Below are 17,457 nucleotides of genomic sequence, written 5' to 3' on the forward strand. Positions count from 1 at the left end.
TTCTCCCCTGATCTACCCTCCTCTCCCAACAGATTCCTGACTCACCAGCTCTTTGCCTTTCCCACCAACTTGGCTTCACTTCTCATCTTCCAGCTATTCTCCTTCCCTCTCCTCCCACTTTTTATTCTAGTGTCTTTCCTTCCCCTTCCTTTCCATTCCTGAAGAAGAGTCTTGACCCAAAATGTTGACTGTTTATTCATTTCCATAGATGCTGCCTGACCTGCTGAGCACCTCCAGAACTTTGTGTGTTGCATTAACTATTATTCTATTATAAAAGAAATGCTAGCCTAGTGGATCAGTTATTTGGCTATTTGAGAAACTGGTAACTAAGAGTATCAGAGTCCACATTTATAGTTTTTCTGGGTTCTGTGCTGGCAGGGAGCCGCACAAAAAGCAGGGAGTGCTGGATGGTGTTATACTGGACCAACCGACGCAAAGACAATAGTAACACAAATACACTAACACGTGTAATTCTTTTTTTCAAACCTTTATTCTTTACTCATAGCATGCTATGGGGGAAGTTACAGACTGATCTCCAAAAACAGCCAGTCCAGACACTGCCCCCGAATTACAGTTCTCCACAATTTATAACATTGATCAGGTAGCAGGATAACTAACGATTACAAGTTTAGATAATTTTAGAATCATTTCAATCACATGTTAAGGTACAATTAGATGTAAAATAATCATTGGTTAGTTAATTATAATTATTTTAAGCCAAAGCTAGCCCATCAGTTCCTCATTCGGACCCCTCCCCTTTTCTCCAGGACATTCTAGCCCCTACACTATACTTCCCATATTTAGCTATACCTTGAGATGCTTCTGCAAGATCATATAGTTCCTTATCTGAGCCTTTGCCTATCCTTAGAGAAAAATGACTAGTATGTCACCGGTTGCTGGGTAAAGTTTCTTTTTGACTGTCCAAAACAGCAAGCTAAGGCGCCCGCAAGGTGATTGATCATTAGTTAATCATCGTTCTCAGTCTATACCGCCATTTACCTATCCCTTCACTCCATCAGATGGGCGGGGGAAGAATGTATTCCTTACGCAGCGAGTCCGTGTGCTCTAGAGAGAGGTGCAGGGCTCTCAGTCACGTCCTAAATGATGCTGGAAATCTGCATCAACAAATGGACAGGCGCACACATGGGCAGATGGGGGGAAATGTTACCATCAGGAAGGAGGTACAGAAGCCTGAAGGCGCACACTTGGTGATTCAGGAACAACTTCTTCCCCTCTGCCATCCAATTTGTAAATGGACATTGAACCCATGAAAACTACCTCATGACTTTTTTTGCACTACTTATCTTAACTCAACTATTTAATAGACATATATACTTAATGTAACTCAGTTTTTGTTGTGGTTTATATTTATTCATCATGTATGTCATTGTACTGCTGCCATAAAGTTAATAAAATTCCATGACATTAAACCTGGCTCTGATCTGATAATCTGGCATATTTTCCTGGATTAGTAGATGATTTGGAAAAGCCCCAACACAATTTTCTGCCTGTTACACATTGGGACAGCAAACTTCCAGTGAACCTGGTATGTTCGAAGGAAGCAGAAAATATACAAACAATCCAAACCCTGTCTCCAGCTGTAAAGCCACCCACGTTGTCAATCTCAGTCCCGACTCTGGCCACCTTCCTGGACAACTCAATTTGCAGTCTGGACCCCAGCTCACTCTCTGAATGACTAAGCTAGCTGCCCAACCAACAAGGTTTCTGAACAATTGGATACTGGATTGTTGGAGTTCAACTGTATTCAGTGTGCCAAAGGCTTCTTGGTTTAGTTGATGTGACCTGTGACTTGTCACCTCTTCTGACCAACAGGTCAGGACTGGCTGGGCAGGTTACCCTGAGGTTGCCCAAGCAGTGATGGCTGGGGAGTGCTCCCAGCTGACACTGACAACTCTGGTCCTTTCTTGGTTTTCCACTTGGTGGGACTTTGTGCTTGGGCTGGTGATGGAGAGCCTGTGTGCACTGTGGTTATAAACCACTCACTGGGTTTTCCTACACTCTCTCCATCCACTGTCCATTCAGTCAGCAGCTTCCCAGTTCTCAGGTGCCCTGTGAGCTGCTTCCCTTCCCTGGGGTTGGTGGGGCTCTCAATCCAGCAGCAGTTTCTGGTTCAGGGAGGAGAGTTGCTTATCAACTCCTGGATGTCTTTGTCCTTGTCAGACTGGGTCCAGGTTCTCACAGGAGAAAACAGGGTCCCTCCCACCCCCTCCACTGGTGTGATGTGAAGGGAGGCAGTGATACAGTCACCCCGGAGAGTATCAGCCTCCTGTTGCCGTGTCTCATACTGGATTGGTCACAGGAGTCAAGGGGGGGACCCTCTTCCCCCCCACCACCTCCCTCCACCAACCCTACTCTGAGGGGGCAGCAGTACTGAGCTGCGGTCAGACCCCTCTGTCACTACCAGTGTTGCTATGGACCTGTGCCGTGGAGGAAGGAGCGCAGAAGATGGGATGGAGCCTTTTGGTGGAGTCAAATGTCAACGTGCAGAGGTGCAGCTGCCTATGAGCATCAAAGAAGGAGAGGTACCCTCGCAGGTGGTTCAGGTACAGCCCCACCACTGTAGGCTCATTGTCCAGCACCAGGGTCTGCCCTGGGGAGCCTGTCACCCCATACACCATCTTGTTGAGCCGGGACAGGGTCCATACCCAGGTTGATCCCTCTCCACAGGCTTTGTCATCGTCCCTCTGTCCCAGCAGGCCCAGGTGCCATTCCTGGCTCCTACCCACCTCCACCTCCCAGTAGGCCCGGTCTGAGGAAATAGCATGGGAGGAGAGGGCACAGGGGCTGAGCTGCAGGCTGTAAAGTGGTCCAGAGGCCAGTGGTGGCAGGGAGCCCACCGCCATGCTGGTGAGGTGATCTGAGCGGCCAAGCTGTAGATTGGCTGTGTCCATGTCCAGACTCTGGGAAACTGAAAGGGAAAAGGAGAAGGAAATGTCAAGGCAACACCATTATAACATGGCGACCAGTGACGGGTAACTCTCTGTGGCATAGAATAGTCATTGGTCACTCCTTTTCCCCAAAAACCAATTAAGAGCAAGCTCACCCTCAGCCCATCAGCACTGACCTTGCCCTCAACCAGTAGACCCAACCATTATTCAGGCCAGCCACTGCTCCCTCACTCTGTGGGGCTGAGCATTATCTAGAGAGTTCCCAGGGCTGATGCAAAGATGCCTTGCATCTAGTGTTGCCATTGGCTACTATATATGTGCCCTCTTTCAATGCAGGTATTCTCATGGGCCAAAGTGAGAAGACACTGGGCCAGAAAACATCACATAGCCTGACTGTCCCAGTAAGGGGTGTTTCTGTCACATGACTCATGTCTCAGCTCCAGATGTCAAGCGGAGCCATGGAATTGAACAGGGATCTCTCTCTCTGTCTCTCTCTCTCTGTCTCTCTGTCCCCCCAACTGTTAACCAGCATTCTTGCCTCTGTTCCTTGAGGTCCCAACGTGAGCTGGATTAAATTACCACTGCCCCATCCACTTCACTCACCTGAGAAACTTTGGATGTGTTTCCATTCTATGAAATAAGAGGAAACCAGGGTCAATTCTGGCTGATCAAAGAATCAAAACTTTAAGTACTTGCTTACCTCAATGTGAGATGTCTTACCGGTTTCGCCAATGTAGAACTGAGTGTGTGGAAGCAGTTCTGCAAATATCAATAAAACAGTCACAGATTTTCAATTTTGTGCACATCACATTTTGCTCTCATTCCCTACTGTACCAGTCTGACTCAGTCCTGCCATAGCTGAATTAGTATTTGTCATCTCATACTAAACATTGGGATGAGAATTATAGCTGCTGTTACAAACCTCTGCCCCAGAAGTCCCTGTTGGGTCAGAGGAAGCTTCACCCTGTGTCTAACCTTTGGAGTGTGCAATGGGACGGTGGAGGTGGAACTTCACTCTGATCATGGGAGTGTGTGATGGGACGGTGGAGACGGAGCTTCACTCTGATCATGGGAGTGTGTGATGGGACGGTGGAGACGGAGCTTCACTCTGATCATGGGAGTGTGTGATGGGACGGTGGAGACGGAGCTTCACTCTGATCATGGGAGTGTGTGATGGGACGGTGGAGACGGAGCTTCACTCTGATCATGGGAGTGTGTGATGGGACGGTGGAGATGGAGCTTCACTCTGATCATGGGAGTGTGTGATGGGACGGTGGAGATGGAGCTTCACTCTCATCATGGGAGTGTGTGATGGGACGGTGGAGACGGAGCTTCACTCTGATCATGGGAGTGTGTGATGGGACGGTGGAGATGGAGCTTCACTCTGATCATGGGAGTGTGTGATGGGACGGTGGAGACGGAGCTTCACTCTGATCATGGGAGTGTGTGATGGGACGGTGGAGACGGAGCTTCACTCTGATCATGGGAGTGTGTGATGGGACGGTGGAGACGGAGCTTCACTCTGATCATGGGAGTGTGTGATGGGACGGTGGAGACGGAGCTTCACTCTGATCATGGGAGTGTGTGATGGGACGGTGGAGACGGAGCTTCACTCTGATCATGGGAGTGTGTGATGGGACGGTGGAGACGGAGCTTCACTCTGATCATGGGAGTGTGTGATGGGACGGTGGAGTCGGAGCTTCACTCTGATCATGGGAGTGTGTGATGGGACGGTGGAGACGGAGCTTCACTCTGATCATGGGAGTGTGTGATGGGACGGTGGAGACGGAGCCTCACCTCTGATCATGGGAGTGTGTGATGGGACGGTGGAGACGGAGCTTCACTCTGATCATGGGAGTGTGTGATGGGACGGTGGAGACGGAGCCTCACCTCTGATCATGGGAGTGTGTGATGGGACGGTGGAGACGGAGCTTCACTCTGATCATGGGAGTGTGTGATGGGACGGTGGAGACGGAGCTTCACTCTGATCATGGGAGTGTGTGATGGGACGGTGGAGACGGAGCTTCACTCTGATCATGGGAGTGTGTGATGGGACGGTGGAGACGGAGCTTCACTCTGATCATGGGAGTGTGTGATGGGACGGTGGAGACGGAGCTTCACTCTGATCATGGGAGTGTGTGATGGGACGGTGGAGACGGAGCTTCACTCTGATCATGGGAGTGTGTGATGGGACGGTGGAGTCGGAGCTTCATTCTGATCATGGGAGTGTGTGATGGGACGGTGGAGACGGAGCTTCACTCTGATCATGGGAGTGTGTGATGGGACGGTGGAGACGGAGCCTCACCTCTGATCATGGGAGTGTGTGATGGGACGGTGGAGACGGAGCTTCACTCTGATCATGGGAGTGTGTGATGGGACGGTGGAGACGGAGCCTCACCTCTGATCATGGGAGTGTGTGATGGGACGGTGGAGACGGAGCTTCACTCTGATCATGGGAGTGTGTGATGGGACGGTGGAGACGGAGCTTCACTCTGATCATGGGAGTGTGTGATGGGACGGTGGAGACGGAGCTTCACTCTGATCATGGGAGTGTGTGATGGGACGGTGGAGACGGAGCTTCACTCTGATCATGGGAGTGTGTGATGGGACGGTGGAGACGGAGCTTCACTCTGATCATGGAAGTGTGTGATGGGACGGTTTGGAGTCAGTTTCCCTCTATGTCTGAACCCAGTAGGGTGTGCTGGGACAGGGTGGAGGGAATTCATTTTGTGTCTAACTCCAGCAGCAGATCAGACATGAACAGAGCATGTCTGACTCTGGGAATGTGTGATGTGACAGTGTGGAGGGAACTTCTCTCTCTGTCTGTCCTATGCTGTACCTGCCATGGCTCAATAATTAAACTAGATGCTGGAGTGGGTAATGTTTTCCAATTCTTGTTCTCAATAAGCTGGTCATTTACATTTAAGCACAGTTTGTAAAATACATCTGCAATTTCAAGTAACTCGCCTCTGGTACATGCAGTTGACACCTTCTTGATGTTATTCACCCTGTTGTGGATGATGCAAGTGACAGACGGTGGGACCACCTGGGCTGTCCAGTGCTGGATCTCCAACCTGTACAGGCCTTCCTCTCCTGTTGTCTTGGTTACCTTCGACAGTGGCAACAGGTTCTTCCCCTCACTGTTCTTCCAGATGAGGGCGGGTTCGGGGAACCAGCCTTCTGTCCGGCATGTGTACAGGAAGGAGGTCTCGTTGAACTGCTCTACAGATAAGGTGGGCTTCGTCCCAAGGGCTGAAATGGAATGGGACCATTGGCTCAGTCTGGAGGAAGATGCATAGACATTACACCCCCTGGACATCCGAAAGCAATGAGGCACTGTCAGAGAGTGGACACCAATCACATCGGAGCGAGGCAGTCAATACATGCACAAGTCCCACAAATGAGAAGTTGATAACTTTTGTTTGAGGGGATGAATAAACCCTGCTGAAGTATCGTCAATATGAATCCCTCAAACAGGCCGCTTTAGATCGCAGGTCAATATGTCACCCAACTGACCCAACTCTGATACACTGGCACTCCCTCAGGACAGTAAAATTCAGATAATCCACTACACCCCAGTTCCTGCACTCTCCCTCCTGGGCTCTGACTCCTGTGAGTTATTGGAGTTCTACTGTACTGAAGGAGCCCTGGTGCCTCTGTATGCTGACAATTGACTCACTTTTTGAGGGAATATCTGTCCACTTGTGGGATCTTACTGTGCACACAAGGACTACCCTCCTGGGTCATTAGTGACCACACTTCAACAGTGCTGCATTTCTTTGGGATGCCCGGATTCTCCCTTTAGAACTAACCCACTTCAATGGGAGATTCGTTTCTCTCCTTTGCAACATCTAACACATGAATTAAAACCTTTCCAGGAGTTTTAAGAGATACGATATTCATCAATTCTGAGTATTTCCCACTCCAGCACAAAGTCTTAAATGTGCAGGATTATTAGAGTTTTACTGGAATGAGGATTTCTGCTCGGGCTCGTATTGAAAGGTTCAGCCCTTATTCTGAGGGGAGCTCTCCACTCCTTGTTGTCACTGGTCCCTGGAACATACATCTCCCCTCGATCCAGTTCATGGCCAGCACCATCTGGGGTCCCAGTTCAACTGGACCTTTACCTCCACCAAGCAAGAGGGTGCCAGCTCAACACGGCTAGTGTCCATGGACACCCAAGATGGAGAACAGCCTCATTACCCCAATCCCAATCTGACAGGGTGCAAACCCTCTAGGTCTTCGCCCTAGAGAAGCCTGGATAGATGGACACCATTTAGGTTAATGTCTCTACACATAATGTATGCAAGATGTTGGGTGGGACCACACATGGAGTATTGTGTTCAGTTTTGGCCACCCTGTTATATGAAAGGCATCATTAAACTGGAAAAAAGTGCAGAGAAGATTTACAAGTGTGCTGCCTGAGCTCAAGGTCATGTGTTCTAGGGAGAGGCTGGGAAGGCTGGGACTTTTTTCCTTGGAGTGCAGCAGTCTGAGAGATGACCTTACGGAGATGTGTATAATCATGAGGAATACACACAGTCTTTTCCCCAGAGGAGGGAACAGGGATTCAGGGAGGATCTGAGGGGCAACTTCTTCAAGCAGAGGCTGGAATGTATATGAAATCACTCGTGTTTGATGCAGGTACAGACATATTTAAGTACATTTGGCTAAGCACATCGATAGGAGGTATTTGGAAGGATGTGGGCTAACTATGGGCAAATGGGACTGGCTTGGTGGGCACCACGGTTGGGCTGGACAAGTTGGGTCAAAGGACCTGGCTCCATGATGTTTGACCCTAACATTCTATAATGACTGGGAATGATGGGAAGCAAGATGCTCCAGAGAGTAGCAGAGACAACCAATTCCACTGTGGGTACAGTGTCCTCATTGTCCGTGTATTATTGGGATTAGTGTGACAGGGTCAGTGTGCATCTAGTAGGCTGAACCACCTCTTCCTATTTCCTGTGATTCAAGGGATACTCCATGCACACTGCAGTGCGATCTGCAGTTGGGATTACTGGATAAAGTGGAGTACTGCCCGCTCCCCCAGGATGCCAAGCCTGAGCCTATGATATGGTGGGACCTGGCCCCATCCCAAATGTAACTGACCACCACCATACCCACAACATTTAGATGCATCGACACATAGCTGGAGTGGGTCCCAGAGAAGACGGTGCACTGGTACATCCCTGCGTCGGAGGCCTGGACCCCCTCTAGTCTGATCGACACGTTTCCATCCTCCAGCTGGTCACCAAGGAGGTGTGTCCCGTTCCGAGAGGACTGGCAAGGCCCCCCCTGATCGTCGCAGGCCAGGACCACAGCTCGAGTCCTCAGGTTCCTCCACTCGACCCCCAGCCCCCTGCCCTGGAGCCGGAACATGACCGAACAGTTCAGTACAACGCTTTCACCCACCAGGGCCACGATGGGATGGTCCAGCCCTTTCACCCGAAACAACTCTAGGATGAAAGAAGAGAGCGTGAGAGGGGGCCATCTACTAAATTCAAATTCCTGAGGGCTTGGAAGGCCAAGCAATATTTGCCAGTGCAGAATACAAGCCCACCCAGCAAGGAGTCAATCGTCAGTCTATCACACAAACTGGCCTCCTCTCCATGGACCCTGTCTCAGCACAGCAGCTAGCTATTCCAGATGTTGCCACTTCTCCCCTCGTCCACTGGACAGAAGACACAAAGCCTGAAAGTACATTTTCACCAGACTCAGGGACAGCTTCTACACCATCGATCAGTCCTCTGGTATGGTAAGGTGGACTTGTGACCCCGCAGTCCTTGCACCTTATTGTCTGTCTGTACTGCACTCTCTTTATAACTGTAGCACTCTATTCTGCGCTCTGTTTCCTTTTTACTACCTTGATGCTCTTTTCTATGGGATGATCTGTCTGGATGGCGTGCAAGCAAAAACTTTCCACTCTACCTTGCCAGATGGAGTCGTAGAACACTACATCACAAGAAGAGGCCCTTTCGTCCATCTGGGCCATGCCAAACTAATCCCATCGTCCTGCCCCAAGACCAGAGCCCACCCATCCATGTACTTAACAAAATATTCTCTTAAATATTGAATACGAACCCACCCTCTGAGCAAAGAAGATCCCCCTCAGGTTCCCCTTAGATATTTCACCTTTCACCCTTATCATATGACCTCTGGTTCTAGTCTCGCCCAATCTCAGTGGAATCCCTCATAGCATTTAACAATAAAAAACAAACTACAAAGTCTGTTTCTCTTTGTGACATTTGAGCAGTGAACAGTTCTGGACCAAATCCCTGCCACTGTTTATTGGTATTGGAATTAGAACTGGTTTATTGTTATCACTTGCACCGAAGTACAGTGATAAACTTGTCTTGCATAGCTTCATACAGATCAGTTCATTACATGGTGCATTGTTGTAGAACAAGGGAAGACAATAACAACACAGAATAAAGAGTAATGGCTGCTGTGAAAGTACAGAGCAGGGAAAGAATACGGCCTTCTACATCTACCCCATCATCACCCTCAGCAAAACTACTGGTTGTATCCAGGTATGAAACTCCACCCACCAATGACCAATGACAGTGTCCCACAGAGGGGCAGATGCTGTGAGGACAATGGGGGAGTGCTCAACACTTCTCCCTCCTGAGTTACCCTGCAGGACCAATCACCACACCACCAACCTTTCCAGTATGTTTCAGGGTCACTGATCACTTTAACCGTGAGCTATTTCTCTGGTACAGTACTAGTTCTGGGAATGGTAGCTCCAGCCATTTGTCCATAATACTACCAGGGCAGAATTAGGCCACTTGGCCCAACAAGTTTGCTCCACACCTCTGCCTTTATCTGATGCCGCTGTCTGATCCATGCGGTGAAAGGTGAAGCCCTTGTGCTGGATGCTGGGGGTGAGCCATGACTCTGTGGAGCAGAGTACGCAGCAGTCTCTGATGTCCCTCCGGTACTGCAATCTTTCTTGGAGATCTTCAGTTTTAATTTTCAGAGACTGTGCATTAGCCAGGAGGATGGTAAGAAGGGAAGTGGGGTCTTAAGGCCCTGTGTTTCAGTTTTACCTGCAGTCCACTCCAACAGACTTGCTTTCTCAAATTCCCCACATACCAGAGTAGGTCCTATAAACTTTCTGCTACTACATTAGCATGCTGGGTATTCTGCAGTGGCAGTGACTCAAGAGTTTGGATCCACATCACATGTTCTGGGATTGCCTTACACTGTCTGAGATATATTACTCAAAGTCACAGAGAGCAAGTGATGTTAACTGTAAAGACCCATGATTTTACTGGTCATAACCTCAAGCTCAGAAGTTGGAGAGTGCGCAGATACACCTGAACGAATTTGTGCAGACAGTGGAGGCTAAGTCAACATAACTGCCTGTCATGGCGAGTTTCTGGGCATCACAAACCCTCGTTGTCTCCATCCCCACCTCCCATCCCACAATTTTAAACCAGCACATCCACCCTGGGGTTAGGACGTAGAACATTACCAGAAAGGGCCCTTTAGCCCAAAATGTCTGTGCTGACCATTATGTCAACCCAATTAATCACACCTGCCTGCAAGTGGTCCATATCCCCCCATTTCCTGCTAGTTAATCCTGTCTAAATGTCTCTTAAACATTGCTATCGTTCCACTTCCACCTCCTCTCCTGGCAGTGCGAAACCTGTACCTACTGCTCTTTGTGTAAACAAATTGCCTCATTAATCTCTTTCAAACTTTCCCCCTTTTGCCTTAAACTTCTACCCTTTAGAATTTGCCCCTTCAACCATAGAAACCATAGAAAAACTACAGCACAGAAACAGGCCTTTTGGCCCTTCTTGGCTGTGCCAAACTATTTTCTGCCTAGTCCCACTGACCTGCACCTGGACCATATCCCTGCATACACCTCCCATCCATGTATCTGTCCAATTTGTTCTTAAATGTTAAAAAAGAACCCACATTTACCACCTTGTCTGGCAGCTCATTCCATACTCCCACCACTCTCTGTGTGAAGAAGCCCCCCTTAATGTTCCCTTTAACCTTTTCCCCCCTCACCCTTAACCCATGTCCTCTGGTTTTTTTCTCCCCTTGCCTCAGTGGAAAAAGCCTGCTTGCATTCACTCTATTTATACCCATCATAATTTTATATACCTCTATCAAATCTCCCCTCATTCTTCTACGCTCCAGGGAATAAAGTCCTAACCTTTCTCTGTAACTGAGTTTCTCAAGTCCTGGCAACATCCTTGTAAATCCTGGGACAACGATTCTGACTGTCTACCCTATCCATATCTCATTATAGTTAAAATGATTTTCAGGTTACCACTCCACAGCAGAAACAATCCTAATTTGTCCAACCTCTCCTCACAGCTCATGCTCTCTAATCCAGGCAGCATCCTGGTGAACCTCTTCTGCAGCCTCCCTAAAGCCTGCACACCCATGCTGTAATGGAGAGACCAGAACAGCATACAACACTCTAAATGTGGCCTGGAGCTGTAACATGACTTCCCAGCTGTTATGTTGAAGACCGCAAATGATGAAAGTTAAGGAAAGCATTCCTGGCCAAGGTCCCACGCTGTTGAAGGGGGAGCTGCCCAACTTCAGTGATGTTCAGTGAATTGGAGGATCACAGAGAGTTCAGGGAGCTGATGGGCCGGAGGAGGTCAGAGTGTGCAGGAAGGATAGGAATGAAGTGAGTTACAAACCAGAGTGGGGGATCTCAAACCCACCGGAGTTTGGTGTTTATTCTGTTATCTTGCACTAAACCTTACCTAGGTTTGCCGTATTCCAGTAGGAGATGAGCATTGCTCCTGAAAGTATTCCCACCTGCAGTAATATCTCCACGACCAGGTTACTCCTCCACACAGAGACCGACCTGTCAGAACTTCCTGTTGAGGCACAGAAATTGATAAACGGGTTTATTATTGTCATATCCACAGAGCTACAATGAGAAACAATGGAAACAAGTGCTACACATGCCCTTACACTTCCTCCCTCACCACCATTCAGGGCCCCAGACAGTCCTTCCAGGTGAGGCGACACTTCACCTGTGAGTCGGCTGGGGTGATATACTGTGTCCGGTGCTCCCGATGTGGCCTTCTATATATTGGTGAGACCCGACGCAGACTGGGAGACCGCTTCGCTGAACACCTACGCTCTGTCCACCAGAGAAAGCAGGATCTCCCAGTGGCCACACATTTTAATTCTACGTCCCATTCTCATTCCGATATGTCAATCCACGGCCTCCTCTACTGTCGAGATGAAGCCACACTCAGGTTGGAGGAACAACACCTTATATTCCGTCTGGGTAGCCTCCAACCTGATGGCATGAACACTGATTTCTCTAACTTCCGTTAATGCCCCTCCTCCCCTTCTTACCCCAACTCTTATTTATTTATTTATGTATGTATGTATTTATTCATTTATTTATCTCTCTCTCTCTCTCTCTGTTCTCTCTTTCCCTCTCACAATAACTCCTTGCCTGCTGTCTATCTTCCTCTGGTGCTCCCCTCCCCCTTTCTTTCTTCCAAGGCCTTCTGTCCCAAGATCCTCCCCCGTCTCCAGCCTTGTATCCCTTTTGCCAATCAACTTCCCAGCTCTTGGCTCCATCTCTCCCCCTCCTGTCTTCTCCTATCATTTTGGGTCTCTCCCCTCCCCCTCCCACTTTCAAATTTCTTACTATCTCTTTTTTCTGTTAGTCCTGATGAAGGGTCTTGACCCATAACATTGACTGTGTTTCTTCCTATAGATGCTACCTGGCCTGCTGTGTTCCACCAGCATTTTGTGTGCGTTGCATGAAAAACTTTGTTTTGCTTGCCATCCCTACAGATGAATACATTACTACAGTGTATGGAGTAACATGTACATAGGAACACAATTTCTGAATGCAGGCAGGGAGGAAACTGGAGCCCCTGGGGTAACCCACTCAGTCACAGTTAGAACATGTAAACTCCACACACAGACAGCGCTGGAGCTCAGGAGACAAGAGAAATGGGAAGTGTTGGAATCTGCAACAATGCTAGAAGAACTCCATTTGTCAGGAAGCATCTGTGGAGGCTAAATGTTGAAAGTTGATTGTTTGAGTCAAGACCAGGCATCAGGACTGAGAGGGGACATGATAGCCAGAGGAGATGTGAGGGAGGAATAGAAATTGGTGAGTGATAGCGGGACTTACTGCCCACTGGTATGAAGAATGAATTTCCCAGTTATCTCATAACCCACAACTCGCCACCATGCTCTCCCCACACTCATTTGTCCACCTGATTTTCTTCTCCCTTTCTTCAGTCCTCCCATCCTTTCATTACCTGGTTCCAACTCCCATCTGCTTTCCTCCTCTCATCTGGTTCCACCTCTTGCCCAGCAGCTTCTGCTCCAACCCCTCTCCCCACCTGATTCCGTCTACCCACACTCCACATGGCTGGTCCCAAGCCCGGTTATGAAGGGAGGAAGGTTGGGCGTTGGGCTGGCAACCCCTGTAAAAAAAACCCAGTGCTACAGAGAGGGCAACAGAAGCTCCACAGACCACAACCCTGGGAGAAGAAGCATGAGGGTGGCTGCACACGGGGAGAACTTGAAAGACGGGCTCAGGACCGAGGACTCTGGTGAGCTGCTGCCAGGGGCCGATGCCCCAATAGAGATGATGGGCTTAAGAAGAAGACCCTCTCCTCCCCACCTGGATCCACCAACTTCTGTCAAATGCTCCTCTATACTCTATATACTGGCAATCTTCCCTATCCCCTCTCAGTCCTGACACAGGGTCTTGATCTAAAACCTTTACCTACTGTATATCTTCTGCCTCCAGGGATGCTTCCTGACTTGCTGAGTTCTTCTTGCATTGTTGTCTCTTACACCCTTGGCTGGGATCAAACCAGATCTAGGGAATGTCACTACTAGCTGTTCCACTGGGAGGTAAAGCCACAGGGTATCTGAACTGGAAATTCAATCCAGCAAAGCACAATTCTACCCCCACTGGTGATGCCTAGTGAGCACCAATGTTGCCCTAAAATTTCTGGTTCAAAGACCTAGGAAAGGGAACCCACAGTCCCATCCTGGGATCTCATCTGAACACGCTGGCAGTCCTTGACATGTCTTTGGCTCCCAATGGCATCTGGGAAATTAGGATGGATAATACAATATACTGCCTCACCAGTATCACCGAGACCCCAGAACTATTTCTAAGGATGTTTCTTTCCTGATCTTTGCCAGATTACTGGTCTCTTCCTGTGCTGTGTCTGTCTGAGACTCTATAAGAAGTGTGTCATTCACAGAAAAGTGGCGCATTAAACGGACGCTAATTCTATTGAAACGAGCAGATAAACCACAGATACTTTTTTCTGATCTGAGTAAAGGAAGCGCTGTAGAAACTGGTCCGAGGGAGCCACCCAGTGGCAAAAGCCTTCAATTACATCGGCTGCATTTTACAGCCATTGGAACACTTCCAAACTATCCTTATAGGGACAAGGAGCCAATTTGTGTGCAGAGGAAGGACCCGCAAACATAAATGAAGAACAATCGTGTGGTGGGTTTGGGTGTTGGCTGGGACTGAAACTTGCTGGGTGGAGACCGAGTGTCTGAGGGAAGGGTTTGGTATTGGAACTGGTTTAGTATTGTGACATGGTCTGAATATCAGTGAAAAACTTGTCTTACATACTGTTCACACAGATCAATTCGTTACACAGTGCATCGAGGTAGAATAAGAGAAAGCAGCATTGCAGAAGAAAGCGTAAAATCAGCAGAAACTGTGGTGCGGGTAAACAATAAGTCGCAAGATCATAATGAGGTTGATTGTGAGGTTGGGTCCTTTTAAGGTCCGCTGTGCTCATTCTATTGGTTAGGCGGATGTGTTATCTGTTTGTCAGCTTCTCTTAGAGCATAGCATACCTTCCCCACTCTACCCCAACCTCCAGCTTGGTTCATGAGCTCAGGACTTGACCCCCAGTCTCTACCCCTGAGGTGTGACAATCCACCAAGCAACTGTTAACCCTTGGCCTCAGTCGGAGCTGTCCTTGGGGAGTAGACGGGTGGGATTAGTGGGCACGCCTGCACTTCGCTAACGCCCAGTGTCTGAGCTGTCAGTCATCAGCACCGGCAGAGGCTGCTGACTCCAGAGAAAGCCTGCCACAGCGTCGGCAGCGTCTGAGGTCCCGGGAGGGGTGGGTAAGGCTTTTTTGTTAAAGTTAAAGTCTGTAATTACTTTAAAAACAGATTTGGGTGTTTAGTTGCAACATTAGCATCTCACTCTCTGTTACCACAGCTATGACTCAGGGATGAAGTCCCTGTAAACATCTGAACAGAGAGCCCAAGTGTCCGTAAACACACGCGTCTTTCAAGCAACCAATGGGACGTAAAGAAGACATAGCACACAATCAGTCTAATTCTGCTGGTGATTAGATGAGTTACTTTGTTCAATATATTGTAGAATCATGCAGCACAGGATGATGCAACTTGCCCCTGAGAACTCCAATAGCTCCCTATTAAAGCTAACCAACCACACCCCATAGTCTTATAACTTCTCTCAGTGCCCTTTTTTGACACTGGCCTGCTGAGTTCCTCCAGCATTTTGTGTATGTTCTTAATCTCCTCTGCTCCACGGAATACAGACCTAACCTTTCTAATTTCCCCTCAAACGGGATTGGTGAAGACATGCTAAAGGAACAGCACAGACATTGTGGCCGGTATGGCCTCTTCCTGTGCTGTATCTGTCTGAGACTCTATAAGAAGTGTATCATTCACAGAAAAGTGGCCCATTAGCGGACGCTAATTCTATTGAAACGAGCAGTGTTTTATCCCAAAAAAATTAAGATGCGGTACTCTTTTCTGATCTGAGCGACTGGAGGAAGCTCTGGAGATAATGGTCCGAGGGAGCCACCCAGTGGCTATAGCCTTCAATTACATCCGAACCACTGCCGGCCCTCTGCGGGGAAGCGCATCTTCCAACGAAGATACATTTTACGTCCCCTGGCCTTCCTAATCACTGGTGAAATTCTCATAATTTTCCTTCCCACCTAAGTCTTCTATCACTTCTTTGATACTTACTTTTCCGAAAATATATCCAGGACGTTACGCTGACCGCGATTACAGTCACTGTCAAGGCTGCCCATACTCGAGGCGACCAGTTCTGGGCACCGTGGGGAATTAACCGCCCTGTAAAACACCAACACAGTCTGGGTCGGAGTTCCTTGAGGTTAGAAGAGGGAGCGGTGGCCTTATTCAAGCATATGAGATCCTAAGGGGTAGATGCTGGGTGTTTCCACCACTGGTAGAGTCAGGAACGGGGGGAAATGGATACAAGATAAGGGTCCGGTCGTTTAAAACCGAGGTGTACAGAACGAGGGTGGAACTAATCCCTGGAATTTTCTGCCCTCGAGGGCGATGGAGTTCAGATCTTGAGGTAGTTTTAAGTTGGAGATGGATTAATATTTGAAAAATTGAGAAATCGGGGGTTATGGGGAGCTGGCGGAGAACAGGAGTTGAGTGCGTGATCATGTGCAATGGAGGGGTTGGAGTGGGTTTGAGAGGCCGAGTGGCTTGATCCTGTTCCCAGTTTCTTGTCTTGTGTTCTGTTTTTATTCTTGCTGGCATTTTGGCGCAAGGAGTGATTGGTAAATCGGTAAAATTGCTTATTATTGCTACGTGGACCGAAGTACAGTGAGAACTTCGGGTTTGCGATGCTGGCCCCTGGTCCTCAGCCTTCATTTAACCGCCCCTTCTCCCCATGCACAAGCACAGCTTGTGGCGTCTCATCCCTTTGGAGACGGACACCGTGGTGCGTCGTGTACCGTGACCACTGGCTGTTCACCCTGCTCCCGCAGCGAGCTCCGCGCCCGCTCCGAGATATCCTCAGCTCCGGCATCAGCGAGGAAACAGGTGATGCGGAGTCTGGTGCGTCGGAGCAGGAAGCCTTTCGGCGCTACGCCGCGTGGAAAGGCGGCCTCAGGTTAAACCCAGAACTGATCCCCACTGTATCACCGTATCCCGGCACATGTGACAATAGTAAATCAAATCCAACTCCGAAACATGTAATATAAATAAATCCAAACACTAAAATTCCAATTCCGGGGATCTGATCAGCTGGGACTGGGGTTCTTATCCACACGTTCACCCTGCGGACCGTAGCTGTATCACAGCAGCTCTGGAAGGACGAGGAGCTGAAGGTGGCCGTTTCCTTCCGCATGACGGTCCCGGCACTGAGGAACTGCGAAGGGTCCGACCGGTGACTGCCTGCTGCTTTGGGCGAGGTTGGCGGACTGACAGCCGGGTTTGAGGAACGCGAACGGGAACTCACCGGTCGGCTGAATCGGCAGCCCCACCGCGTTCATCCTGGGGCGCTGCGGGGACCGGCTCCAGCCCAGGCAGCATTTATGAAAGAGTACAGTCGACTGTTCGGGTCGAGAAGAAGTCTATTCGGTGAGGTCAGTGTAAGAAGGTGGGAGGAGGGGAGGAGGTAGTACAAGGTGGCCGGTGACAGGTGAAACGGGGAGGGGTGAAGTAAAGAGCTGGGAAGTTGATTGGTGAAAGAGATAAAAGGCTGGAGAAGGGGGAATCTGATGGGAGAAGATAGAAGATCATGGAAGAAAGGGAA

The 17,457-nt window shown here is 49.1% G+C and overlaps 1 protein-coding gene across 2 annotated transcripts; it reads right to left on the reverse strand.

Annotated features, from left to right (window-relative positions):
• Positions 1-503: 503 nt before the first annotated feature.
• Positions 504-17,224, reverse strand: LOC140197372 (butyrophilin-like protein 9). Of its 2 annotated transcripts, XM_072257325.1 has the most exons (8): positions 17,161-17,213; positions 15,912-16,019; positions 11,648-11,764; positions 8,033-8,368; positions 5,877-6,161; positions 3,630-3,668; positions 3,513-3,539; positions 504-2,929 (listed from the first exon to the last, which is right to left on the reverse strand). In XM_072257325.1, the coding sequence occupies exons 1-8, from the start codon at positions 17,192-17,194 to the stop codon at positions 2,403-2,405; spliced, it is 1,473 nt and encodes a 490-aa protein (XP_072113426.1). In that variant the 5' UTR covers positions 17,195-17,213; the 3' UTR covers positions 504-2,402. The 2 variants fall into 2 exon arrangements, with proteins under 2 accessions (XP_072113426.1, XP_072113427.1); XM_072257326.1 differs by lacking the exon at positions 15,912-16,019 and having other exon boundaries at positions 17,161-17,224.
• Positions 17,225-17,457: the final 233 nt, after the last annotated feature.

Source organism: Mobula birostris, chromosome 5 (assembly GCF_030028105.1).
Source record: "Mobula birostris isolate sMobBir1 chromosome 5, sMobBir1.hap1, whole genome shotgun sequence".
Classification (NCBI taxonomy): domain Eukaryota; kingdom Metazoa; phylum Chordata; class Chondrichthyes; order Myliobatiformes; family Myliobatidae; genus Mobula; species Mobula birostris.